This window comes from Agelaius tricolor, unplaced genomic scaffold, assembly GCF_023055355.1.
Source record: "Agelaius tricolor isolate 1412-34295 unplaced genomic scaffold, bAgeTri1.0.p SCAF_8, whole genome shotgun sequence".
In the NCBI taxonomy this organism is placed as follows: Eukaryota; Metazoa; Chordata; class Aves; order Passeriformes; family Icteridae; genus Agelaius; species Agelaius tricolor.
In genome coordinates, this window is record NW_027269268.1 from 14,424,952 (window position 1) to 14,452,868 (window position 27,917).

The following is a 27,917-nucleotide window of genomic DNA, read 5'->3' on the forward strand; positions in this document are numbered from 1 at the left end:
GTGCTTTAGTTTATGGCCGTTAACTCGTCATCCCCACCGAAAAGAGTCTGGCACCAACCTCTTGACACCCGCCTTTGAGGCATTTATGCAATCCCCTCTCAGCCCTCTGTTCTCTGGGCTAAACAGGCCAAACACCCTCCTTACTGTGAGGGTGGCGAGGCGCTGCCACACGTCGCCCAGAGAAGCTGCGGACGGCCCATCGCTGGGAGCGTTCAAGGCCGGCTTCCATGGGGCGTTGAGTGCCCGGAGCCTCCTCCCTCCCTCTCCCCTCCGTCCCTCCCCCCGTCCCGCTCTCCCCGCCCGCCCCAGCCGGCGGCAGCTCCGGGCGGCGGCTCCTCCCCCGTGGCCGCCCGGCAGCATGGCGGCGGCGGTGGAGACCCGCAGAGTCTGCGAGACCGCCGGCTGCAGCAGCGAGGCCAAGCTGCAGTGCCCCACCTGCCTCAAGTTGGGCATCCAGGGCTCCTACTTCTGCTCGCAGGTGAGCTCCCCCCGCGGCCCAGCCCCTCGCTCGGCGCTCCGGGCGTGCGGCGGGCGCACGATCCAGCTCCCCGCGCCGGCTCCCGGCCGCCCGGGCCCGGCCCGGCGTACCCGGCTCTGCCTCTCTGCCCGCCCGCCCCCGGCCAGCCTGGGCCAGCAGCGCCCGGCCGGGGACCCCGCAGGAAGTTCCCCCTCGGTTGCTCGCTTGTTGGAGCCGGGGGAGCCGGGCTGGCGGCCCCGGCGGGGAGGGAGCCCCGTTCCTCCGCGTGGCCGCAGGCGGTGCGGGACCTCGGCGGCACCGAAGCGCAGCCGGAGCGCTCGTGAGAGGGTGCACGGATGTTCTCTGCCTGAAGGGGTGGGTGGTCCGTGTGCCCCCCTTAAAAATAAAGGCTTACTGGGACAAAGTGAGGACGTGCTCATCAAATTCCAGCGGCTGCGTTTCCCTGCCGGCGTCAGCTCTGGAGTTGCTCGGCTTTGATAGACACCGGGGGACTTGTTGCTCTGAAAACAGATTTTCTTTAAGTTATGAGTTTTTGTGAAAACTATTTGATACTCTTCCGTTTTTGTATTATTCCCTTTTCATTCCTAACTTTTTTTTCCCCTCTGTGTCCTTTGGTGTTCTGCTCTGAGGGTGCCGAACAGGAAGGTTCAGGTTAGGCCACATGTGAGCTCCCACGTAAAAATGTGAGAATCAAACGTGTTCTATGGGCCACCGTGGTAACAGAGTGTGGTCCTTCTATAGGAAAGAGCTGTCTGATGACTGTTTGAGTGTGGTTTTTGTTTGTGGGGTTCCTTTTGGTTTTGTTTTTTTATTTAACTTTCAAATGTGCACTAAAATACGCAGCCTAATCCTTTGAAATTTTGTATGTGTAATTCTGTCAAAATCAGTGAGGACTTATGTGTTCAGTTCAGAGATTAACACTGGCTTTCCTTGTCACAATTATAACTCAGAGTAAAGTCACTGAACTTTTGTGGATAAACATAAGAAAATAATTCAATCACATCAGCTAGATTAATTTATTAATTGGGAAGAATTTTTTTCCGAGACAGGGTGTAAGCTGATAGTTATGATTTGCATAGGACTAGGGGAAAATTTCCCACGTGCTTGTGACACACCCGCTGCACAGCTTCTGGTACTTTCCCCTGAGGTCTCTGTGCCCTATGCTGGGAGTTGGTGCCAAATTAGAGTGACTGCAGCTCAGAATTGTTCTGACAATTCTGCGTCTCTAGTTCCCACGTGGTGCTTGTGGTTGACTTCTAGGATTTGCTCTAGGTTTTACTGTGTGTTTTGACATGTCTGATATAAAACTCATCATAAATGCATCATCAGTGTATACAAATTTTGGTTGGTGATGACAAAACCATTTGTTAAGAGAACGAACAGGCCAGTGTGAAGAGTTCCAGTTACATCTTCACTCCCCTCCTTCCCACCTCTAACTCAGCTAATTCCATATGGGATGCAGAGATTCTTGTTTTCTATATACTGAGTTTAATGATTTGGAAATATCTGCTGCTGTTGTTAGGAAAAAGGAGAGTTACTGGAAATCCTTTTTGGCTTGTTAAAGTAGGCTGCTGGATAACTAACTACATGCTTGTAAAGCTGTCCTGCCTAGAAAATGAAGTACTGAACTGGGAATCCCAGTCATCTCATTTCTGAGTGACTTCAGGCATGTTGTGCCTTGCCATGCCCATCAGCAATGTGGGTAAGCACACTGAAGGTGCTTTGGAGGTTTTGGGGCGAGGTGTTACAGAGAAGGACATTAGTGACAGCCTGTTTTAAAGATGTGCAAGAAACATCATACACAGAGAGGAGTGCCTACATTCATCCTGTGGCAAGGACCCTTAGCCCCCCTGAGTGCCCTGTGTTGGCCCAGCATGGAGCTGTCCCGAGGCTCCAGCTGTCCTTGGCACCTGGTGTGTGCTATGGAGGAGACTTGCTGCCATCCTGCCCCAGTGTCTGGCAGGCACAGTCAGGAGGGTGGGTGAGGTGCTGCTGACAACCTGGCTGCCTCTTCAAATAAGCACATGGCAAGTGAACTTCCAGCTTATTTTCTATGAACTTCCAGCAAGTTTCAGCTTCCAGCAGTGGACTGGTTAGCATTGGTGAAACTTTTCTGGAGTTCTCTCTTTGGTGGTTTTCTTTCCATTCTGGTCTTACATGCATAAATAACTCTTAGATAAGCTAGTGAGTGGACCTAGGATGTTATTCCACCTCACAGTACAGCCTGTGTTGTAGCTGGCTTGGTGCTGCTCCCTCCCTCTGAGGATGCGTGCTTCTACCCATTGCCTTAGGCTGTCCCTGATTCCTTGGTGAGCCACTTCTGAGGCCTTCAGAGTTTTCTTTTAAATGGAGGAAAAGGAGTTGCATTAATTGTTTGGGGTTTTTTGCTGGTTTAGCGCTGTGGGGTCATGAGACACTTCAGGAGTGTGCTGCTGAAGAGCAGGCTTACCCACTGTGGCCCAGTTCAGCCCAGCCATAAAGTCAGCCTGTCCTTATGGAATGCACTGGTGGTAGCCAGGTGTGTGGGTGCTTCCTTTGGGCTGAGGGTGGATTGGGAGCCACAAGCTATCTGCCATCTCCTTGGCAGGTAAAAGCATCTGTATGGGCATGGACACCTGGTAATTAATCTGCTTGGAAGCCTACAATGACTTTTTCTTACAGCCAAAACTCCAATCAGAGCTAAAACCAAATTTGTTGGAATTTATTTTCCCTAGTGCTAAGATTAAACAACAGAAAATGGTAACTGCTGTAGGATGGTAACCATGTGAAGCCATGTGTTTAGATTATAAATCACTAACATATCATTTGCTAAGAAAGAATTGATATGGGACTGAAAGGTATAGGAGGTATAGTAAGTATAGGGCTGAGAATCCCAGTGTAGTGTGGAGATTGATTAAAAATTATTTTTCATGACTGCACATAGAGAATTGAAGTGAACTTTCCAAGTAGATTGTGTCAAGACAATGAATTCCCTGGTGAATTTATCATTTGTGTTTCTCCTTTCCTGGAGAAAGGGTGTTATTCTGGTCACTTATTTTTTTTCTCTTTCTCTGCATCAAAACATATGCCTCAACAACATGCCCTGAAAATGCTTAGGCTGGAGTAATTTGACATTCTCTGGGATTCCTCTGAGTCAACACTGTTTTCTCTCTGGCTGTTGGGCACCCTGGAAGCTGGGTACAGCTGCTAAATAATAGTTGTCCTTGTGGATCATGGATGGAAAGGGGCCATGTTGCCTAGCAGGGAGTTTTTGAACTGGTCATGGAGGCAAGGTAAAAATGGCTTTTAGCAGCAGAGAAGCTCTTGAGGTGGTATGTTGAACCCTGGCTTGCTTTTTTCCCTTTCACTTAACAAGAGGAAACAAGAGGAACTGTTCTGTTGAGGGATTCTGTCTGCTGTTAACCCTTAGTAATATTTTAGGCTAGTAAATCAAGTACTGTCACTACCAGCTGCCTTTTTTCACTGTCTGGTTTTCTTTTTATTTAGAGACTTACTGCAGTGTTGTGTGTGTTTATCATCTTATGGTGAGATACAGTAATTCAGTCTATCTTCTGAATGTGGAAATCACACAGATGTCCAGCATCACATCTCAGGTGTAGAGTTTCTCTTGCTAAGGTGAATTTGTTATTGTGAAATCTGCCTTACAGATACAGTCACTTGCGTGTACGTTGTGTGTGGTATACATAAAGAGTTTGTGTTTAAAGTAGACAATTTGCATTTCTTTTATGTCTTCTACAAGTGGATGAAGGTTAAAGAAGGGCAGAGTAGTGACTGTTCTTGAGAACTCCAGTTACCATTTTTATATGAACCTTCTAATTGTGAATGGATCACTTATGAGTGATTTTGTGTTGCTTTTGTGAAAAACTTTATCTTTCATACTACTTACATAAGTGTCTTGGACAAAACAGAATAGGTTCACTGTGGTGTGGACTAGATGCTGGTACAGGGCCATTTCTCCAGCCAAATTCAGAAATACCTACTTGTAGACACATTCGGGAAACATTCTCTTACTCTGAAGTCAGTGGCCTTTGCCATTTTTCTTTCTCTGAGAGCTGGTGGCCATGGGTTGTATCCTAGTAGTAGTCATAACTTACTCAAGGGGAAGTGCTGCCCCTTCCTGTTTTGTGTGCCCTTGTGTTGTCAGCCCCAGGTGTATGAAGTGGTCTGGTTATGGAGTCAGAAGTGAGGACTGAGGTTATCTGGTGACTCTGCTACGTGTGTTTTAGGTGTTTGAAGGGGTAGCAGTTTCTCTGGACTGTACAGTCAGGGTCAGTCTTTCTCTTGCACTGGTGGATGCCTCCCAATATCTCGTGATACCTCTAGATATCTGAGGTGGGGTATGATTTTCTTCAGGAAAGAAATGCTGTTTTATTCTCTCAGTGAATTTATATACAATTTACTGCTTTCTGGAAGGCACATTTTCACTGACACTCAGCCCTGAGCCCTTGACAGCTTTGGATGCTCAAGGCGACAGTAATTTGTGAAAAACTGTGTACCTGAAGAGAAGATTGTTGTCCCATCTGCTGCTTTGCTGTTCCCTTTCACTGTCAATGTGCTGGGGATGGGGGAGCAGGGAGCAATAGACCTGGATGAAACTATTTTTTGTCCTCTCTCACATCAGACCATAGGATATCAGTGCAGTGTTTCATCCTTGGTTCACTGTTCTTTGTGCCTGAAATAGGCTGGAAGCAGCTGCTTGGATTCAGCTGCAGCACACAGGAGTTTCCTCAGGCATAAATGGCACTCAGCTGATACCATCTTCTAGAAAATCAGATCTCCTTCATCAGGAAGCTGACATTCTCAATTGCCTATAAATCACCATGAATACCTGTGTCTGAGGTAAGCACCTGATTGTTGGTGAGATACGAAAGCTGAGCTCTCGTGACTTTCTGAAAGTAAAACTTCAGACTCCTGTAGGGAGACCTGCTGAGCTAGTGTTCCATGCAGTGACAGGATAGTCCAGTTGGAATTCCTCTGGTCCATTGTTCACTCAAAAATCAGTTGTATATTTCTGTAAATCTGAAGAGCTGCAAAATGCAGTCCCTTCCACAAAGGGTCATGAGGGACCTAGGAGTCTCAGGGTAAGATGAGGTCTTAGATGAAGGAGAAAGTCAGTCAATCCTGCTGACACCAAGGTTCTGCATGTAGGTGCTTCTCTTGGAGTTGAGAACACATATTCTGAAAACACATATCCAACTCTTCTGAAAAACTGACTATTCATGTGTCCTGCTTAGACTACTTTGGGAATTTTGTACAGTTTTTCAGGCTGGAGGCTGTCTCTGTGGGCTTGTACTGCCCTAGAAGTATTTCAGCATGCTGAAAAGAATGAACTGTTTCATTTTAACATCAAATGTATTAACACCTCAACATTCTTGTACTTATGAGGAAAATATGAATTAATCTGTACTGTATTTAATATGTATATATAATTGATAGCCTGGTATTAAACTAAATGCTGTACTTCAGAGGGGTTTTTTTTGTCTTCTGTTTTGCATACCTTTAAGGTATTTGGTTAAAAATGAGTTCTCATTATGCAAAATGACTTGGTCTTAGGTTAAGCCCCAGACAGTTTTACATTCTAAAGGACATTTGTAAATTCTGTTAAAAAGATTGCTCAGAATATTTTTAGCTGCAGTGTGCTGCTTGGCACTTGTAGTTTGTCCATTGCAGTTCAGGATATAATGACATGCAAAGAGACAGTCTGTCCTCACAGTCTTCATTCTGACTATCATTTTTATTTTATTTTCTGTAAAGTAGATGTTTTTTGAAATTCATTGCAGTGCATCTAAATGATGACCATAGAGGATGGAGGGGGTAATTCTGTGGAAGTTGGACACAAGTTGGAGTGCTGACAGAGGGGTTGCAAGAGCTAAATGCTTGAAATGAGCCTTTCCCATGCAAAAGCAATTCAGAAACACTGTCTGTCAGCATGTCTTGGATTCTGTGCTGTGGTGGACTTGGTATCATAGAGTGGCCTGGCTTGGAAGGGACCTTAAAGACCATGTAGTTCCAGTCCTCTGCCATGGGCAGGGACACCTTCTGCTAGGCCAGGTTGTTCAGAGCCCTGTCCATCCTGGCTATGAACACATCCAGGGATGGGGCATCCATGTCTCTGGGTAGCTTATTTAAATCTAGTTTGTTATATCTCTGCTCTACAGAGTTTTGTAGTGTAGTGCTATCCTAATCTTGATTGAGCATCCTTTTTTCCTCTGGAATTTGCAATTGGCTGTACTTTTCCACCTCTTAATCAGATTGTATGCATACATGAACTGAACAAATAAAAAGCTTTCTGTTATTATTGTAAAAATTACAATAAACATAGAAGAGTTTGTTCTTTCAATGGTTGATTTAAAAAAAAAAAACCCTCGAGGTATTTGGTAGTGATCAGTGTGTTCATAGTGAAAATGCACCATACTATGAAACAAATGCTGCTATGTCACATGATTCTCTTGATATCGGGCGAGTCCTTAAGGTAGAAATCATTTTCAGAAATAACACATCTTCCACAAGGGGATCCAGCAGGAATCTTTTCAAATGGTAATGCTGGTTGTGCCTTTGGTTACCTTTTGATGTATTCTGATGAACACTGGGTTGAACTTGTCTCTAAACACAAAACAAGTGGGATTGGCTTAAGAATGTCCTGAAGCCAGAAATGTTGTTGAAGGTTGCAATATGTCGGCTGCCTCTGTCTACAAGACACAGTTATATTTTTCTTTCTGATAGAATAGTTGTACCCAGGATTGCCCTAAACAAGTCAAACCCCTCTGCTTTTTTTTTTTTTGTCATTCATTTGACCTCTCTTTGTGTACAATCCTCTTCAGTGTTTCCACGTCTGTCTTGATTGAGGTGTAAAAGTCACACGCAATAAAAAAAGAAAAATGCTTTAGGTGAGAAGGGTGGGGATATTAATATCAAGCATGCTAATGGATTATGTAGTGCTTGAAATGAACCCTAGGAAGTCTTCCAAGGAACTTAAAGCCAAATTCATGTTGTTCCTCTGTACTTTCCCACTGAAGCTAATGTTTTAAAATATAACCATCCAGTGTTACATGTTCCTTTTTTCACTCTATCTGGAAAAAAAATTCTTTATTTTCTTCATTTTAATGTTAAAAGTCACCCTGGATATTTTTTCCCCTGGATTTTGTTCATGTAGTCATTGAAAATTTCCTATCCTGACCTGGGTAGGAACACAGAAGAATTGTTAAGAGACAGGAATGGCAATAGCCAGATTGAAGTAGATGTGTCAGGAGAAGGCTCAGTGAAAAGCATGATTTTCTCCAGAAAATACTCCAAAAAGTGGCCCAGATGGAGAGAAAGAGTACATTTCTTCCACAGCTTGCTGGGAAGTCTGCAGTATAGAGGGTGAGGGTGTTTGCAATGTGCGGTGGTACTTTGGGAGTGCTTTGTTGCCAGAGCTATGGTTCTCCACCCTGTGAGATGACAGCTGCCATATTTTTGTGTGGAACTGCCAAGGCAGAGCTCTGCAGTCATGTGCAATGTGGTGCTTGTGCAGTGGGTTGTTGAACATAAATAATTTGCATGTACCCAGTCAGTCCAGTGCTCACAGGAAGCGTATGACTGATCCTACACAAAATAGATGGGCTGTAGGTGGATGTGCAGCATGTCCTTGGAGTGCCTTCCAGCAGTGTCAGACCAAGGCAGAGGGACTGATGGATTGTGCAGTGCACTTGTAACAGCCCTGCTCACCAAAATGCTTTGGATGTACTGTGTGTGCCTGTTGCAGTTGATGGCTGTGCAGGTGTCTGGTTGTAGTGCACATGGTTGCACCTTTGGAGCTGTGCCCCGGGAGTTCTGGCAGAGCTACTGCTCCTCTGGAGATAGAGGGCAAGTAAAATCTCAGAAACATGTTTGGGAGAACTTGGGCATGTGGCAGCCTTATGCAGAATCATCTTAGGTTGTCCACAGCTGCAGGAAATGAAAAGCCAAAATGGAGTCCCTCAAGTTAGGCTACTGTCCCTGGTGCTGTGTTTGCCTGGGCCAGCAGAGAGGAAAGGCTGTTGGTGTAGGACAAAGCCAGGGCATTGGAGAACAGCCCCCAAAATTTAATGGGAAAGCAGAGAATGAAGTGGGTTCTAGGTTTGCAGACTTGGTAGCTGCTTTAAGTCCTTCGCTGCTTAGTCCTTCTTTTATGCTTCAGAACAAAGACCTCGTGTTTGAAAAGGGATTAAAACCTTGCTAGTTCTTCCAGTGTTCTTGAAATAGCGTTTTTAGCTATTTTTTTTATTATTTTTCTTTTCCCTAAAGCAGGCCTCAGTTAAAACCTGTTCCTTTCCTCCCAGCTGCCCAGCAGAGAACAGTGCAGTGCAAAGGTCTGTGTTGCAGTGGGCTATATAAGTGTGACAGTAAACTTGGGCTGCTGTTGGAAGTGACGTTCTCTCCGGTCATCGGAAGCGTTGCTTTCAGAGCTCCTGGCAGTGCAGTCCCTCCTGGTGTGTGGGGCAGCACAACACGACCAGCAGCTGGTTCTGGTCATGAGGGGAACAGCACACACACAACAGGATCTCTTTGAACGTAGGTGTGCTTGTACACCACTGTTCTGTGTGTTTGTGGGTGCACTTTGGTACCTGCTGGTTGCAAGACTAACAAGGGAGGAGGGAGAGGGTGGCTCGACAGGAGCAGACTGGTCACAGTGCTCAAGAGCAGCCCTGAAGCAAGGGTGGAATGTTACAAGCTAGGCTCAGTTTGCAGATGTGTTGTCTTGGACTGGTTGAGGGTTGTATACTTTAGGTTGAATCAGTTGTTGGCTCTGGGTGGTAGTTTTACAGTGATGATTCAGCATTAGTATTGTTTCTCCTTAAAAAGAAAACCAGTTTGCTTCCTGCCTCTTTCTTCAGAAATTCAGCTGTAATTGTCAATGATTGGAATTAGCAGTTTCTTAATGGATGTTTTGAGTGCACATAGGCATTGATTTAGAATTTCTGCTACAAACCCAAGTAATTTGCTAATTAGTACCTTAAAGGATCACCTTTAATGCTGCCTTCTGCAGTTTTTCTACTTAAATCTCTTTTCTTTCATGTCTTTTCTTCATTTTAGTCCTTCTTTATTCTCCAGCTGCTAGTCATTTCCATCTGCCCCTTTGCTGATTCTTTGTTCCTTGCATTAACTGCTCTATTTGTGCTTAGGAAGAAGAGAAAAGGCCAAACTCCTCCACAGTCACTCTTTTCTTGATTTCCATTTCAACTTTCTCAATTTTTTTTTTTTCAATTTCCTATTTTCACTCAGTAGCCCTCATTTCCGCCCTTTAGTCTACTTCATTAGTTCCCCTGTGGTTGTGCTAATTGGCCTCTGTTGCTTTCCTGTGCTGGAGCAGGAGGCAGAAGGGATGCAATTAGCAGGAGGAGATGGCTTTTTCTAGGAGTCAAGGGAGGACCTTGCTGCTCACTGCAGCGCTGTAAGATAAACTTTGCTTCAGCCAACCTGCAGCCACCAGGTGTTTAAATAATGATAAATAGTCAATCTATAGGATTATGTCAGTGTATTTCACTGCCATGGGTGTTGTCTGTTTGGCTGTGCTTTTTCTGCCTATTCTGATTAATGAACTTTTGAATGCGGTGTTTTCTATTGCTAAGACTAGCAGTTACCAGTAGCATTTGCTGCATATTGCTGCAAGGGTTAATAAAAGTAGTCTTCCAGTTTTCTTTAAAATCCATTTGCTTCTCCATTTTGTCAGCTTGGCATGTCTGCCTGTGTAAATACTGCTTAAAACATATATTTATACGTTTTTGTTTGTAATTCTAGGAATGCTTTAAGGGAAGCTGGGCCACTCACAAGTTACTACACAAGAAAGCAAGTAAGTACATTACTTTTTAAAATGCATTTTCATATTTCTTTGAATTGGTTTTGTCCTGTGCAGTGAGCTGTAGGTGACCTTGCTTGAGTTGGGGATTGGACCAGATGACCTCCAGATGTCCCTTCTAACCTCAACTGCTCTGTGCTTCTCACCTTGGAATGGTATTGGGTTTTTTTCCAAGATACCTGGCACTGGGTGATGCATATCTGAAATTTTGTCCAGTTCTCAACAATCTAAAGAACTGTGTAAAATTTCAGAGGCAGAGGTTCACAGAAGTGTTTGTTTCTGTTCACTTTTCTATTTGCATGAATTATTGCTTGAGCTACATTGCCAGGTATATGAACACAGAAAGAGGGGTGCTGAAATAAAGGACAAGGAGAATAATAAATCATTATTGTAGGGCAGTGTTTTTTCATAGCATTTTGATGTCTAATGCAGTCAAAGACAGTACAGTGGCAAAAGTTCTTGCAAAGTCTTTGTGATTAGACACTTGATGGAGCACAAGTGAGTCAGAGTGCAGCTGTTCAGTACGTTTTTGGGAAAAAAGGGAGGATGCTTGTGCCCATGCTGCAGCCACTGGTAGAGGATGTATCATAGCTAGGATTTTGCTGAGTTCAGTTCAAGGTAGTAAGAGTATCTGTGTGCCCTAGTGACAACTGGTAGCTCTGGCACAGAAGTACCAGGAGACTGGTAGATTGTACCTTTTCTGGGTAGTGAAAATAACCCATAAGTTTAAAATCAAAGAGAGGGCAGACCTCAGTTCTGCCCCCTTGCCTCCTCCCTGCCACCCCCCTGCCTATCTTCATTAAGCCTTGCTGAAAAGGGAGGTAGGATTAAAATCTGATATGGCAGAAACTCACATCCTCAAATAATTTACCTCCTTTCCTAAAACCCAATAAAGATTCTTTTCCATGATAAACGTTGGATGGTAAATAGAGTAGTACAGATAATAACAAATGTTTTCCTTCTTTCTGCCTTCCCAGTGTATGGATCTAATAGTTCACACTTGCATTCTGCATCCTGTTAATTTGTGTGAATATGAACAGCTTTGGACTTTTAAATTGTTATTTCTCAGTTTCATTTGAACTTAATGTCATCTGAGCAGATGGCTTAGATGTCAGCCACAGAGGCTCTGAGGAATTGACATTAGGCTTGCAATGGCAGACCTTTTGCTACCTCTTCATCCTTCTGAGATATAAAAAGAGAAAACAAACAAGTTACTCAGTTATGAGTTAAAGATTAATGTTACCATGCTCTTCCTTAACCCTTGCCTTCTCTTTCTGAGTAACTACTTCTCCTTTTGGTATTGCTCAGGGTCTGCTTGTTTCAATCCTTTATTTAAACACCTACAATTTGCCCTCATAGGAGTGTGTTGTTTGTGAATGAAGTCAGTCACTGGACCACATCAGACATGAATTTCACAAGGTTTGGAGAGCTGAGAAGCTCCAGCAGTTTAGGACCATCTCGTAAGGTGTGAGCACTGTTTGTCCTGAACTGCAGAAGTGGCCGGACCTGCGCTCTGTCCATCAGCTCTGGAGGGGTAGCAGCCTCCATGTGTTGAGCCTGACAGTAGGATGGCCTCCCTTCCACCTTTGGATGGTCTCCTTCCCACCTCAGGTCATTTTGGTCACTGAGTGCTAAGGGAGATGACAAGGAAGGAATGTTCTCCTGCAGTGCAAGGGTGTTAATTGAAGGGATATTGAGTGCCTCTGTAGAAACAGGCTTTTTTCCCAGGAATGAAACAAGCACTGTGTTATAAAACTACAAATGAAGAACAACTTAATTACTGCACTTCTTTTGTGCATTCAGTCCTCACATTCCCCAGTTTGCTGTTGAATATGGTGGGAAGAATGTGAATTTGGAATGGACAACACAAAATAATAACTGCTACTTATGCTTGCATATATCAGTATCTGAAATTCCAGAAAGACTCAGGTCTAGACTTAGGCACTTCTAAGTCACTTTCTAGACACCACAGTTCTCATTCTTAGTAGGACAGGTTTTGCTGCTGCAACTTTTTCCCCCTTTTTTTTTTGTCTTTTCAGAAGATGAGAAAGCTAAGCGTGAAGTTTCCTCCTGGAGCCTGGAAGGTGATGTCAACACAAATCCCTGGTCTGGTTATCGATACACTGGGAAACTCAGGCCACACTATCCACTGGTAAGCAAGAGGTGCCACTCTACTGCAGCACTGCTATGTTCTGAGCAACTAATAGACCACTCCTGACCTGATGACCTCCCACATTTTTGCTGAGAGAGGAGAGCTTCTTGATCTGAACCCGATGGCAAGGACATGCATGGCTGTCTTTATTGTGGTTCATTTTAGTTTAGCTTGTTCTATCTCCTGGTATATTTATAATTAAGGGAGTGCCTGTGAGCATCAGTAACAGGCTTAAGCTCACACCTTTTGGATGTACACTGTGACATTTATTCTGCAAAAAAGCTACTGCTAGTTCAGATGATGTCTCCCAGCTGTTTGTTGTCCTCACCTGTTATAGAGCAGTCTGTTTCTAAAAAGTTTGGGTGAATTCATTTAGAATTTAAATAAATGTTTTTTTATTATATTATGTAAGTGATTTAAAATAACCCAGTGAGTGAACTGGTGAACAGCTGAAAGAACAGAGGTTACAGTAATCTCCTGCACTGGAATGGTGAAGAACAGCAGAGGTCAGTAAGACCTTTGGTTGTGAAAGCAGATTGGGTTTAGAAGATGATGACATATAACTCTGTAAATATATATATATATTACACACACACACAGGGACATACAGATGTAACAGTATTTTTAACTTGGTACAAGTTTGTACATGGAGTAAGCTGAAGCTTTTTTTTGCAGCAATAATGACATTTTCTTTAAATTTGTCTTTTCTAATTGGCCTGTGCTAGAAAAGCTGCCCCAGTGGCATTCTCTCTAAGTCTTCTCCATGTTACAGGCTCATTAGAGAACAGATTAGCTGAACATGAGCCCATGTGTGTTTGTTAGTGTTGTTGGAGAAAAAGGTATTTGGGACATTTCAGTGGCTAAGTAATTTAGTTGTGTTATCTCTGAACTTTGGCTTTTTTGTCTTGTGACTGCTGTGACACTGATGCAAATGAAATTAGAGATTTTGACTAAGATGATGATTAGAAGTAAGTATTCTCTTGATAAAGAGAAGAGGAATGTATTTGGAGCTAGTGCACTTGCAGTCTGGAAAGCAGCAGAAAAAAATGCTACAATAACGCATAATAAATTATAAAACCAGTGTGATTCACTTGACAATAAAAATTTGATTTCTACAAAGCTGTACAGTTAGTATTAAAAGTTGTATAATATGATAGCAATAGGGGGTAACAGCAGAATGTCTGGGATTTAAACTTGGAATTTTTGGAGTGTTTACATACTTTGCAACTTTTTCTAAATGGATTTTGCCATATTTCACATGAAATATTTCATATTGTATTTAATTTTGCTGTGTGACTCTGTTTTTGTAACTGTAATAAGTGCTGTTGCAACCTAACTAGCTTTTCCTGTGATTTATTTAGACACCCACAAGACCTGTGCCAAGTTATATTCAGAGACCGGATTATGCTGATCACCCACTAGGTAACCTGAAACAAATCACAATTCTGAGTGTTATGTTTGTTCTCTGTTTTCCTTTCCATTGAAAAAGCCTTTAATGAATGAAGAAGATACGGGAGAAGGGAACCTCTTGTCTGTTCTCACCTTACTACTTCTCCACAGTAACTTACTCATTTTTAAAAAATCATGGTTGCAAGTATTTTTTGGAAGTCCAAAGTTTGTAATGGGTTGTCTTTCAAAGGTGTACAGGAAATTGAGTGTTAGTTAATTTGGTTTGGGTTTTTTTTTTTATCTCAAACATACAAGTCCTAGTTCTGTTGCTAATTTGATAACAAGCAGCGGTCAGTTGACTGTCACAGATGAATTCTACTAAACCATTCTCTGTGGCATCAGTGTATCTGTTGAAAGTGTATTATTTTATAACAAAACCAAGGAAGCCTTGCAGTATGCAACCCCCCAAAAGAAAACTGGGGTATGAGTTCCAGCTGGTTTTGGACAGAGAGGGAATGCACATTCAAAATTACTTACTTATTGGATTGTTTTGGTATTTTCCTCTATATTTATACCAGTATTGGGGCTTTGCATTTCCCCAAAAGGCTGCTATGAAGTCCGTTAGCGTTATTTTTTTAAAGAGTGTAAATATTAAAACAACACAAAATACTGTATTTTATGGGGTTGTTCATCTACAAAGCTGAGATTGCACAGAATTTGGTAGGAAGAATTTACATGTTTTTGTCCACTGATTATTGCAGTAGTATAACCAGGTATATTCCCATGCTCATGTAACCCATTATGACTGTGTTAGAATATAATTTTCACTAATTATTTTCCAACAGCAGCTTAAAGATGCTTTTCTGTGACTAACACAACTTCCTTGTCAACCTGGTATTTAAGGTTGTGTTTTGACTAACTGGACATGATGGTTTTATGCAGTAAGTGAATGGGTTTCCTGAGCACATGGGGCATTATGGTATTGTGGAAGGCTTATGAATTCCAATTAATCTGAATAGTATCATCATACTGTGCCTTGGTGGGTTTCTTTCTTTAGGCTGCGGTGAGAAAGTCTGTACTTCTATTGCCCTTGGTAAGCTAAGGAAGTTCCTGGATTGGATATGTGTAGCAATCTTCACCCTATATAACGTGGGGTTTTTTCTTTCTTTTTTAATCTTCTCCCTTTTTTATTTTCAGGAATGTCTGAATCAGAACAAGCTTTAAAAGGAACCTCTCAAATAAAAATACTGTCATCTGAGGATATAGAAGGGATGCGAGTAGTGTGTAGGGTAAGGGTGTTTTGATTTTTCTTGCAAGGTGCCTTTATAGTCTTTAAAAAGCTATAATGATTTTACCACTTTGTCATAGCACATTTGAGAATACAAACCTTCAAAGCGCTTTAGAGCACTGAAAAATAGCTTGGGAAGCTTGATATTTTTTCCGTCTTGTGACCCCAGTTCCCAGTAAAGTATTTTGCAAGCAGAAGGATGGCTTTTATCTGTTTCCTGCATTTGTTGTTAGTAGTAAGACAATCTGTGCCTGACACGTTGCTTCTGTTAAGGATATGTTTTATAGTGCATAAATGAGAACTTTCTCCTCTCCTGGAGTTGCTACTAGGTAAAAACTGAAAAGCAGAGCAAAGCCCCATCCTCAAGAATTTTTGAAAAAGAGCTGTTCAGCTGTAATCACTTCCTTGTGCATAAAGTCAAACTTAGAAGTGCATTAGGTAGTTTGATTTAAGATTATGGCATTCAAGGAAAATGTGGCCCAAACCTTAACTGGGGAATTTTCAGCTCTCACAGAGGTGGGTGAATACATGACCTGGAAACATCTCAAAGTCTTTCTAGAGCCCAACTCCACACAGCTTTCCTGGTGATCTCAGTGTAGCTGTCAAAAATGGGTTATAAATCTTGTAGAGAGTAGTCCTGGCCTATTTTAAATCAACTTAAATTAAGCCAATAGATCAATTTAAAATCTGTTTTAAATTTTAAATTGTTTCATTTGTAGCTTGCTAGAGAAGTATTGGATGTTGCTGCCATGATGGTGAAACCAGGAGTAACTACTGAAGAAATTGATCATGCTGTCCATTTAGTAAGATAAGTTTATTATTCTTCTGGTGTTTATAAGTATTTTCTTCTGTCTCTTTATTTTTAAATGATTATTGTGTGGTTTTCTTTATTGCATGAATTTCATTTCTTTATTTCAAACTTTCCTACTTTGAAGCTGGTGGGTAGTGTAGATGGCAGAAATGAGCTACAGTGCAATGGTAGGTTCAAAGTGATTTAGGAACTCCTGGGCCTCACTCTGTATCAGTTGCTTCCACATTTCTGGCTTCAGATTTCTTCTAAGTTTGTTCACTTGCTTTCTCAGTTAACAGTCTTTTCTTTCTTCTGAACTCTTTTTGCTTCACAGATACCATTATATAAAGAACAACATTTGTAGGCCATGGACTTCTTGTACTCTGTGGTTTGCTAAGACATATAGAGGAGAAAGTTAAATTATTTATGATTGGGAATCAGAACTGAGGTGCCTCAGAGAGAACTGAAACAAGACGTTTGATGCAGTCTGACAAAATAAAGCCACAGTCCAATGAAGTGTTGTAAAACATGTTCAAGAATGCTTCCTGCCTTAACTTTCCATAGATATTTGAACTTTGCTTTGCTGTCTTCTCTGTGAATCATTTAATCTGTGCATTGTGAGAAAGGAAACAGTTTTGGTATAGTTAAGTTTGTTAGAGAGCTTCCTTTTTATCTGCATCTTCAGGTGTTGAGCTAAGATTGCTTTCATTAGGCTGGAGACTTCTGTTGAACTGCATTAAACAGTTCAAAACTGTTAAACACAAACTACTACATTAAACATCAAACTGCTTGCTTACGCACAATGTCTAATATGAACAACTAGTAGTTAACATGGAGTTACCTGTCCTCAATAGTTTATGGAAACTTTGGCAGGTTGTTGATACTGACTGATATCCCTAATTGGTATTTTTCAGTTTTAAAAACAGTATTTAAAAAAAAATTAAAAAAGGTAACACAGTTTGTTTTTTCAGTACTTTGCTCTGTGTGTCACAAAGTATGTGTATGTATGTATGTGTAAGTATATATGAAATGTATCAGTTTTGGAAAAATACAGGAAAGTTGTTGCAGTGAAAGGGAAGCAGCTTAAGGTTTTAGAGCTGGGGGAAAATAGTGCTAAATATTATTTTGTTTAGCTTGTGTATCTTGCAAAAATCTTGAACTGGGCATTTAAAAGCAGTAATTGAAAATGACTTTTTAAGACTGAGTCACTATTGCCATGCATTGTTTTAAACCTGAATATCTCAGCACTCGCAGTCAGACATGAAAATAAGTAGAAACAAAATTAAAGTAGCTTTAATTTCTTCCTGGTAAGAAATGGAAGGTATAACAAAAACACTGCCAAGAAATGCTTGAAGAATCTTATTTTCTGGAGTCACTGCTTTTCAGCCTGTTATTCTTACTGTAAAGCTGTTGCACGTACGTTTTTTACAGTGTTTTTTCTTTGTACAAAACTTACTAGTGTAAATTGTATTTTCTCTATTTAGGCTTGTATTGCAAGGAATTGTTATCCTTCCCCTTTGAATTATTATAACTTCCCCAAGTCGTGTTGTACGTCAGTGAATGAAGTGATCTGTCATGGAATTCCTGACAGGAGGCCATTGCAGGAGGGAGATATTGTTAATGGTAAGTGCTGTGAAAATGAACCTTCAGCATTTTTACCTTGTGTGCACTTAAACCATGCAATAAGGTGAAGTTTCAGAAGCAGGCAACATCATTAGAATAGCTTCTTAAGAGAGGCTTTTGTTCTCATTTACCAGTTAAATTGTTCTCATTTACCTCTGCTCTTAACATACTTTGATTAATGTATTTATTTAATAAAATAATTTCAAGAGTTAGTCCACTTTAAGAGCTTTACAGTTCTTCTACCCTGATCTGTGCATTAGTATAGTGCCTGAGTATTCCACTTGTAGTCTAGATTCCAGTTGTTCCAGACTCTGTATATATAGTGAATAGAATGTATATTGAATTATTCAAATGGATTAGTTCCATGTGAATTCTTGATTAGATGGCTCTAGAGTGTTACAATTTTGCTATGCTCATTGATGATTATGATGACTGACTGTAAAGGGTCCTAATGTGCAGGCATTGTATAGGTGCATGTTATCCTTTTTTGAGCATCTCACAGCCTAACAATACCAGCTGCTTTTTGTTCTGGTACTCAAGGTGCTTAGGCCTTCTTGGGTGGTGAGAGATACTTTTATAAATTATTTGACTATGTCTTGTTTGAACCTTCATTTCTTCTTGGTTTGGCAGTAAAAATTAATTATGCTTTTTTTGTACAAACATTTTCACCTTTGTTTATTGCATTGGTTTGCTTTTCTCTTACCTGTAATAAATACACAGAGTATGCTAAGGTTTGACCTCCCTCTAGAAGCAGGTTGTAATCTTTTTGGATTATTAGATATTTAATACATATTAGCTTATAATAATAGCTGCTAAGTCTACATCTCAGTGCTGTGGGTACCAGCCTTTTCGGAACAAGTCTCATGATTGCTGCCCCTGTCTAGGTAAGGTGTTGTCTGGTTGAAAGCTCTGAACTTGTAGGATATATATGCCAAACAATATATGCCAAAGTTCCTTTATCTTACTTTCATTTCATTCTCAATGACATTCATTCTCAAAGATGATGCCTTTGCAGAGCTCTTTATTATTGCCAGCTATTCTGGCATTTCTGGGCAGCCTGTTCCAGTGCCTCACTACTCTCACTGTAAAGAATTTTCCTTTAGTATCTGATCTAAACCTACTCTCAGTTTGAATTCATTCCTCCTTGTCATCTACGTACATGGCCTTGTAAAAGTTACTCTCCATCTTTCTCCTTGGCTCCCTTCAGGTGCTGGGAAGCCACAATTAAGTCACCCCAAAGCCTTTTCTTTTCCAGGCTGAACAATCTGAATTCTCTCAGGTTTTTCTAATTGAAGAGGTACTCCAGCCTTCTAATGAACATGGTTGGCTTCATCTACACGGTGCCTTACTCTGCTATTTGCATGCCAAGGCTGTACCTCAGCCCTAGAGAAGACCTTCTGTAAGAGGCTCTAGTCATACCTCTGTCCACATTCCTGCACTTGATCGAGCTTGGAGCCTTCTGCTTTGTTATCGTGAGAAAGAGCTGGGCTTCTTTTCTGTAAAGTGGAGGCTCAAAAGCCTCTTGAAAAGGAGGACCAGAACAGTTTACAAGGAGGGATAGAAAAGGTACCTTGGAGGGAATGTACCCAATGAACAACTAAAAGGAAGCGTCCATCTTTTTCTTCATTTAAAACTTTTTAGCCTGAAAGCCATGTCAAAGTCCAAAATAGGTACATGGAACGTGTCATTCAGAACATGTCATCCAGAAGGTACTAGCAAGTGATGTCTAGTTGTTGACACCAAAGTGTGTTTTCCCACATCTTCCTATCAAGATTGTATTGGTCTCTCTCAGCAGCTCATGTACTATATTCCTGAAGTATTATTGAACACTACAGCTCCCTTCATGACTGTTTACCTGGGAGAGGATTCAGGTGTGGGTTTCTTCATGAAAGCAGAGCAAGCCCTTCTAGTGGGTTTGGTGATCTAGCAGCTATTAGACCTAACAGCTGACCAACGAAGACTTAGAAACAAAAGTTCCCATTGTGCCATAGCAAGACAACTTGATAAGCAAAACAATGATTACATACCTTTTAAAATTTAATTTCCCCCTATAAGTGCTGGAATAAATTCTGAGAAAGTACAATAACCAGGTAAATCCCATAGAGCAAAGAGCTTCTCTTTCCCATTTTTATATTTAAAAAACCAATGCTATCTTGCTGTGTCTGTGTTGCATTGTTGGGAGATTTTTTTCCTCCCCTTCCCCCTTTTATTTCCTTAAATCAAACTGTTCACCAGTGCAACAGTAACGTACAAATTATTATATAGACTCTACAGGATAAGCATGAAAGATCTGCTTCTGCTGGAAGAGTTTTCTTAGGGAATTCTTGTGAAGTAACACTTCACAGTTGGAGTGCCCCATTTGTTCAGGTCTGTTGTTTCATCCGTGGGAGGCAGGAGGTGAGGAGCAGGCGCTAACTTCCCGTGTGTGCTGTGTTGGCAGTGGATATCACCGTCTATCGCAATGGCTACCACGGCGATCTCAACGAGACCTTCTATGTCGGAGAGGTGGATGAGGGTGCCAGGAGGCTTGTCCAGACCACCTACGAGTGCCTCATGCAAGCCATCGATGCAGGTGAGGCCTGCCTGCAGCAGGAAGCTTTTGGTTCTCAGACATGCTTGCTCATAGTGCCTCTGCTCAGGGTGACTCCTGGGTGAGCACACAGAAGCAGTGGTGTGTTCTCACCAGCTGATGATGGGTGCTGTGTAACGCAGTCATGCTTCTGTGAGTGGTGGCTGCAACTGCTTTTTAAATGTGGGCAGATGAGGGAAATGTATTTGATGCTGAGCTGATTTGCTGATGATACTGACATGGTAACAGCCTTTTTTTGACCACTGATGAGTAACACATCCTTGATCTGAGTAACTTAGAGAATGCAACAAGCAAATTATGTTTTGGAAAACCCTACTTTGATAATTTGTATGGTGTTGCACAGTGAACTGGTAAGGTAAAACATTGTGTGGGCACCTAAACATATCTCCTTAGCCCTGCCAAACCTGATGGTTATTTCATAAAGCTAGTTATGAGCTCTTGATTTTGTGTGGCAGTGTGCCAGAGAAGACAGATCCTTATCTTCCAGTACCTACAGAACTTTAATTATCTTGCTTAGATAACAGTCAGGGCAGCTGTATCAAGATATACAGTGAGATAAACATGCAGCTACCTTTCTAGCTTCAGAAAACAAAAGAAGAATTTCTCAAGTCCCTGGAAGTACTTGTACCATCTGTATCTTTTGTACCCTGCAGCTTCTTAAAATCCCCATTATAATTTAATCACTTCTTGGCCTCTAAAGATTGAAGTTTAAGGTAGTACATATAGTAAGGCTTTTAAACTTAATGAAAAGTAAATGTAAATAAAAGACATTAAAATGAGCACAATTTGGGTTAATAATTTGGAGATAGCTAGTCCAGCGAAAAGACAAAAATCCATAGGATTGATGTCTTATGTATCTGTTGTGTGATCAAGAAAATACTGCCAGGCTGAGCTGTGAAGAATAGAGATTACCTGTTTTTGTGGGATTACTGTTCTGAAATGACCACTTTGTTTTTTAGAGCTAAACCAGAACAGTGTGTATCTTTGGTCCTGTACTTTTTTATAGCAATTGTTACATATGTTGTCTCTTATCCTTTGTATCCTGGCTTTGATGTAGAAACTGTGACAGAAATTTCGCTGTGTTCGTTACAATGAGATTAAAATTCTCACTATAAGTCTTTTTTACCAATTTTTTAGATGCTGTAATGTGTTGTAAAGGGTTTTAGACATTGCATTTGAGTAGGAATTCCGGCAGAAAGTGTCTCAGCTGTTAAAAGGGGGTCACCTCTCCCCTCTTTAAATCATCTCAACATCTTGGTGTTGGACCAGCAGAGCTCTAGCTGTATGAGAGAGAAGCAGAGGGATCCTTGCTCCATTGAAATGAGTTGCACATGCTGTCAGGCCCATACTTCACAGCTATTTAGCACAAACACCACAGATGAATCTCTTCCCCACCATGTCCATTTTTAATTTTTGGAGAGTATATTCCAGTAATACAAGTTTCTTGTTATTTTCTGTAAATTCAGCCTCAGGGTTTCAGTTGTAGTTGCTTACATGAGCAGAGAATTGAACTAAATAGTTGCTTCACGTAAAGCTTAAGTTTTATGTGAACTCTGCTTAAGATGGCTCCACACAACCACATATCTGGCTCCTGAAGAAGCAGCATATGTTCAGGGAGTTGGGAATAGTCTTGGGAAAACTTGATATTTTGTTTTAAGAGGCTCAAGGTTGTTTTTGGGATGAATCTTCATTAGCTGAATGATGTAATATTGTTGCTTTTATGGCATTATTACTCCCTTGTCCAAGTGCTCAAAGTGAATTTCTCACACCATTTTCCTGTGTTTCACACTCTCTAACTTGTAAGGCTTCCTAAAGGGATTGTCAAAAAAGTTAAACTTGAATATGAACATTCTTATTTGCTGTAGCGTTGTCATTGAGAATCTTGTCTAAGGGTAGATACACCCATTTTCCCTTTATTTATTTTTCTAAATATCAGTCCTTTGTGTGCATTTTCCACATAGTAGAGGGATAAGTGTATATTAAAATATGGTTCCTACATTCATTGCAAAAAGCACTGCAGCTCAGGGTGTGAGAGTTCACCAAGTACTTTGAAAGTCCTTTATTTTTAATTTCAAACTTTGACATCCTTTTAATGTGAGCAGTTGCATCCATGAAAGGAAGAAAGTAGTATCCTTGTGAAAAAGGCATTTTCTTCTGTCTCTCTTGTTTTTTTTATATGAGACAGTTTCTTCCCTCTCTCAAGTTATTGCACTCACGTACACACTCAGGGGATTTAGTGATCATAGGAATTTGCACACTGAAACAGATGAACACACAAGCCATGAGTGCTACAGAGATGGTGTTTGACTGTTAGCTGTGTTGAAGGAAAGCTCTCTCAATTCCCTTTTGTGTCTCTTTAATTTTGCAGTGAAGCCTGGTGTTCGGTACAGAGAACTGGGGAACATAATTCAGAAACACGCTCAAGCAAATGGATTTTCAGTGGTTCGGAGCTACTGCGGGCATGGAATCCATAAACTTTTCCATACAGCTCCTAACGTGCCCCATTATGCCAGTGAGTATTCATTCCCTTTGTGCTGTCCTGTAGACAAGTGATTTGCAGTGAATGCACCCAATTTACTTGAGCCATCAGGTTGGCATTTTTGGCACTTGAGAAATAATTTTTGTTTTTTAACTCTGGACCGTAACATACTTTATGAACCCCTGCTTGCATTATCTGCCTGCACTAATGGTTAGTCTTAGCTCTCATCAGTACTGGGTAAGTGCTCGAAGTTTTTGCCTGAATTCCCAGCTGAATTCCCTTAGACATTCTTGTCTGACATGAACTGCCAAATGTTTCTCTCCTTAGAAGTTCTATGCCAAACCTCACTGCCATTTACAGATGCAAATAAAAAGCTCTTTGAATAGTATAAATGGGTGTTGTGCCTGAATATGGATCCTGTTTCTTTCACTTCATTTGAGTGTTGTCATTTGGTATTTCTGGAAACTTCATCCTAGTGTGTGGCAGAGGAGGAATGGGCATTCCCCCAGTAGTGGTAGTTTTTGGAAATGTCCATAGCACCATAACAATTTTTCCAGCAAGACTAAGAAACAACATCCATAGAGGCAAAGGATGGAAGGTTAAGTGCCAGTGGACAACTAAGGGCAGAGTAAAAATCATGAGGCAGTGATCAGCAGTTCACACTCACTTCAGCTGTAAAGCTGCCCTGATAATAGGACACTTATTTCCTCAGACCTGACAGGTGCCTCCATCTTCCCATCTCCTAATGAGCTTTAACACATGTTATGGTTATAGAATATAGTCTAGCAATTCCTGACTTTCCATGTCATCATTTCCCCAAGTTATTTTTTCTGATGACAGAGAAAATCTGTTAATTGCAGGGTAAAAGGCTATCAATTCCTGGTATGTACTTTTTGTTGTGTAAAATGAAGAAAATACAGATTCTTTGGAGGTGGAGAGCTTTTTATACCAATTAAAATCCAATCCAATACCAAGGAAATTTCGATCTTTCCTGGCTATTTGGAACTTTCAACTTTTTTTTTTTTTTTCATTGGGCAAATATGTCTGTTCCCAGAAAGAAAGATTCTGGTATTTTTAAATACAGAGTCACAGCAAAAGTGGAAATATCTGAGGGACTTAAAGCCTCTTGGAGAAAAAAGAATGCTGCTGCTTATTTCTAGCCTACTATGAAAGGAGTTTGAAGAGCAAAAAGATAATTTTCTAAGAAAAATGTTGTGTTGCTGTTGTGGCAGCTTGATGTCTGAGATTTTTAAAGCCTCTAGGTGATTTAGGCAGTGTAATAAATTAATACAATTAAGGTTAGATAGGGGGATGTAAAATGAATGCAAATTGTCTACAACAGCCAAGTAGCTTGGAGCTAATGGTTCCTGTGCAGTTCTGGAGTTTGTTCCAGCTCTCAGGCTCAGTTACATCTGAGCTGTGCTGTCCTTCCAGGTGGAACAGTACAGAGGAAATGGGCTGAAGCCTTTCTCCAGTCCAACTGCACTCCTCGAGTCATGCTGTCCTTCAGTTCGTGTGCCTTCACATAAGCATTTTTGGTGCATTTAACATCAAAAAGTTCCTGTGTTACTGTCCTGAATGACTCAAAATGCTCTGCTATTTTATGTTAGCTAATGAACACAGCATTATCCCTCTGACACTGCTATGACCCCATTATCCAGGTAATGAGGAGGCAGTGTGACTTTCATTAATGGAATCATGGGATTACTTAATCACTGTCACTTTTTGACAATTTATTGGAGCTAATGGCTCAGTGCAAACAAGTAAGGAGATTCCATGCCTTCTCTAAATATCTTGAGTGCTTCTTACTTCTGTTTTTTAATTATGAATTTCCATTATAGAAGTGTGCAGAAATTCCTGTATTATATTTTTTCAGTGTTTTATAGAACTAGAGTTTAAATTCCAGTTATTGGAGAGAAAGACAGCAATTAATTTTAAGCTGCTTGGGTAAGTAGTACAGTGTTGGTGGATGGGGAGAAGGAAAGAGCGAAGGGAAATGTTTATGTATACATAAAAATGGAGAAGTGAACAGATCATCTCAGAAGGGCTTTTCGGACTTTACTGTGTTTCTGTTGTATTCTGTTAGGACAAGGATTTGTTTATTTACTAGGGTGTCATTCTTTCTTCTAACTTGAGTATTTATTTTATTGCAGAAAACAAGGCAGTTGGAGTGATGAAGCCAGGCCATGTATTTACAATTGAACCAATGATCTGTGAAGGTGAGCAGTTTAGCAGTAGAGTAAAATGGTTACTCTTGTTTGCTCCTAAGTAGTGATGGAACAGGGTGATGGTTCTATCCTGTAGAGCTGATAGATATTTCATTTCTCTTTGGGGGACCGGTGGCTGTTATTTAAAAGCTGGCAGGAAGTGATGCTCTCTGTTTCCAGGTGGCTGGCAGGACGAGACCTGGCCCGACGGTTGGACGGCGGTGACGAGGGACGGGAAGCGCTCGGCACAGTTTGAGCACACGCTGCTGGTCACAGACACGGGCTGCGAGATCCTGACCCGCCGCCTGGACAGCACTCGCCCCCACTTCATGACCCAGTGACAGCCCACACTGAGCAGGTGCATCAGAACCAGAAATATATATCTATTTTTTGCCCCTGTACTATGCATTTTTTTAAGAGTACAGAGTAGAAAGATGTCACCATTTACTTTGTTCTCGGTGATTGTAGATAAGAGGAATATCTTGAAGAACCTGACCCAATGTCTGCAAAAGCAGAGAAGAATTTAAAGAATTTCCTGCTTTCCTCCTACCTACAACACTCATGCTGTTCTTTCCTTTTTTCTTCAATTATCTCTTTAGCACCTTTCTTCCAATTAGACCCACAACTGCTTCTGTTGCTGCCATGATATTAGCTAGAAAAGCGTGGGTAAGCTTTCCCACTGGGACTTGATATTTTGGGATCCAGGTTTTTTTCACCATTTCAGTGTGCTCTGTCACTCTTGGTTTGTGAGAGGCACCTGAGATTTTAAGCATTTCTTATTCCAAAGACTTGCTCTTACTTCTGCAGATACTATTTTGGGCCTTGTTTGTTTATCAGTTGAGGAGGGGGCAGAAGGGAGAAAGACAGGCACGTACAAGAACGGGCTACCTTTAATTCTGCCCCCATCTCTCTGCTGGTGGTGATTGCCACTGTGGGTGGCACACTGTGTTAATGGCAGGACTTGTTTCTCTTGCTGGAGATTTGATAGGTTGGGAAGTTAACAAAGTCTGTCTTATATGCAGCTGCCTGGAATAAGCTGCTTTTTGGCAAAGCAGTACTTGCAGGCAGCCTCCTGCACCAAAAGTTTGGTGAAGCTGATGTATCAGACCTACCTAGGTAAAGGAATGCAACAAGAACCAAAAAGATCCCATGATTCATGGGATCCCTATGTCTGTTAACTGTGGGGCATCTTTAAAAAGTACATCCACAGTAGCTGTGGGGGATTGGATTTGCGAGACTTACAGTGAAGTATCTCAAAACAAGTCTGAGTGTGTGAAAATGAAACACGTTCAACACTGTATTCGTTTTCTTTTGGTGATTTTTAAACGGGTCATTTTCTTCCCCCTTGGTTGAGTGAGTTTGAGGCTTTTGGGAAGTCTTAGGGGGGCAGCTATGAAAACTGATCTTTTTTTCCTCAGACAGGGTATAGAGTGGGCAACATTGGTATAAATACCCCTTTATATTTTGTTAGTGGGTCATGGTGAACTGAAAATGGTTACGTTAAGGAGTGGATTGATTAAGCCTCTCTTTTCTCTACCCTTTCTTTTTCCATGCCCATTTCCCTTCCATCATCTTTAGTGTCTCTGCTGGGGGAATTAATTTTTTCTTCTGAATTGTAATGAAAATTTTTTCAGATCCCATTGTAGACTTCGTCTTACACCACTGTAACACAAGAAACACTTAAGCCAACACAGACATTAAAAATCATACAATCATGGGCATAAATACACCTCTTACAAAATGTCTGGTGAATTTGTTGCCACAGATCCAAGAACATGAAGTGCTGCATACCCTTGACTCCCCTTGGCACTGCAGAATTTAGTGGGGGAAAGGGGTTAGTGCTTCACAGAACTGGACTCATCTACTTCCAAATTTGCCAGAAAACATCTTCTCTGCCCTGAGTGCCTCAGACCTCTGTTGCTGTATCACTGCAATGTTTTCATTACTTTTTTCTTGGTTTAATTATGCAGTAAAGCGACCTGAAACGATGCACGGAGAGTGCGTGTGCGTGCATGTGTGTGTAGAGATTTTTAACAAAACAGACTGTAGTACCTGAGTGGGATTACCTGTGCTGAATGAGCTGTGTTGAGGAGATGCCTGTCCTGGAGGTTTGCCCACCATATCCTTCACTTGAATGGTTACAATGGTCTTGCCTTTTCTATGTGTGTATGTATGATGCAAGGGGTGGGGGGGGGGCTTCATTTTTGGTCTATAAAATAAAAGTTGCAGCTGCTTTTAACAGAAATAAGGGTTTTTTTTGGTCTTGTAATCCAAACCCAGACACAGAATTTTCCATTACATCCAGGTTTGGTTGTGTAGTGCAAGCCCCACTGGTAGATGCATGCAGCCAGTTAGAACTCACCCTTAAACCCACACATGTGCCACTTGGATACCTCTTTGTTGTTGCACTGATACAACCAAATGTAGCACATTTTTAGTGCAGGTAATCTATGACACTATGCATTTCTGCCTATAAATTGAAATCACAGCATGGTAACTGCTTGTAGTGCGTTGATACTAGTGCAGTATTTTTAAATTAGTGGAAAGCTTGGTTAGCATCTACACCAGATTTTGCAACACAAGAGGGCACATCAGCCTTGAGAACAAAATTTATTAAATAAAAATATTAAGAAAAACTATTTTTTCACCTATCTAGCTGTGTCTTTGCTTGAACATGACATACTAGACTTGTGCTGACTGGATTGTGGAAATTAACTATTTTTATTCTTACATAAGTTGCTATCCACTTAAATAAAAGATCCTAACTTAAATCTCCTTTTAATGACATTCTTAGCAATTATATACACTTTTACCAAAAACACAGTCCTGCAATTAGTTCTGAATCAATCTCTTAATATATTTTCCCTTCACTGTTGTAAAATTACTTACTGTAAGTCAGTGTGGAAATTCTTCATGCTGTTTCTGCAACTTGACTTGAATATTTAAGAAGAGAAGGTTTGGTAGATGGTGTTGAGTAAGAGTAACGGCAGGACGAGAGTGGCCAGCACTCGTCCAGATGTTTTACGTGACAGCCAGCAGAGTACATGCACATTGCATTCAGAGTGGATGTGCAGTTCAATACAGTACCTTGGTCACCAAAAATG

The 27,917-nt window shown here is 41.2% G+C and overlaps 1 protein-coding gene across 2 annotated transcripts; it reads left to right on the top strand.

Moving 5' to 3' along the window:
- The first annotated feature begins 314 nt into the window (after positions 1-314).
- METAP1 (methionyl aminopeptidase 1) lies at positions 315-26,111 on the top strand. Of its 2 annotated transcripts, none has more exons than XM_071431673.1 (11): positions 315-478; positions 10,238-10,289; positions 12,338-12,447; positions 13,809-13,869; positions 15,034-15,125; positions 15,844-15,927; positions 17,399-17,537; positions 19,978-20,109; positions 22,496-22,639; positions 24,760-24,825; positions 24,994-26,111. In XM_071431673.1, exons 1-11 carry the CDS (start codon positions 359-361, stop codon positions 25,152-25,154), a joined length of 1,161 nt encoding a protein of 386 aa, XP_071287774.1. In that variant the 5' UTR covers positions 315-358; the 3' UTR covers positions 25,155-26,111. The 2 variants fall into 2 exon arrangements, with proteins under 2 accessions (XP_071287774.1, XP_071287773.1); XM_071431672.1 differs by having other exon boundaries at positions 316-478; positions 12,335-12,447.
- The last annotated feature ends 1,806 nt before the right edge of the window (positions 26,112-27,917 follow it).

What these genes read in the sequence shown, in the direction of transcription:
- METAP1 (XM_071431672.1), top strand. Translation starts at nt 359, where the DNA reads ATGGCGGCGGCGGTGGAGACCCGCAGAGTCTGCGAGACCGCCGGCTGC. An exon ending in GTTACTACACAAGAAAGCAA is followed by an intron (nt 10,290 to 12,334) that starts GTAAGTACATTA and finishes TTGTCTTTTCAG; the next exon opens with AAGATGAGAAAGCTAAGCGT. An exon ending in TCAGGCCACACTATCCACTG is followed by an intron (nt 12,448 to 13,808) that starts GTAAGCAAGAGG and finishes TGATTTATTTAG; the next exon opens with ACACCCACAAGACCTGTGCC.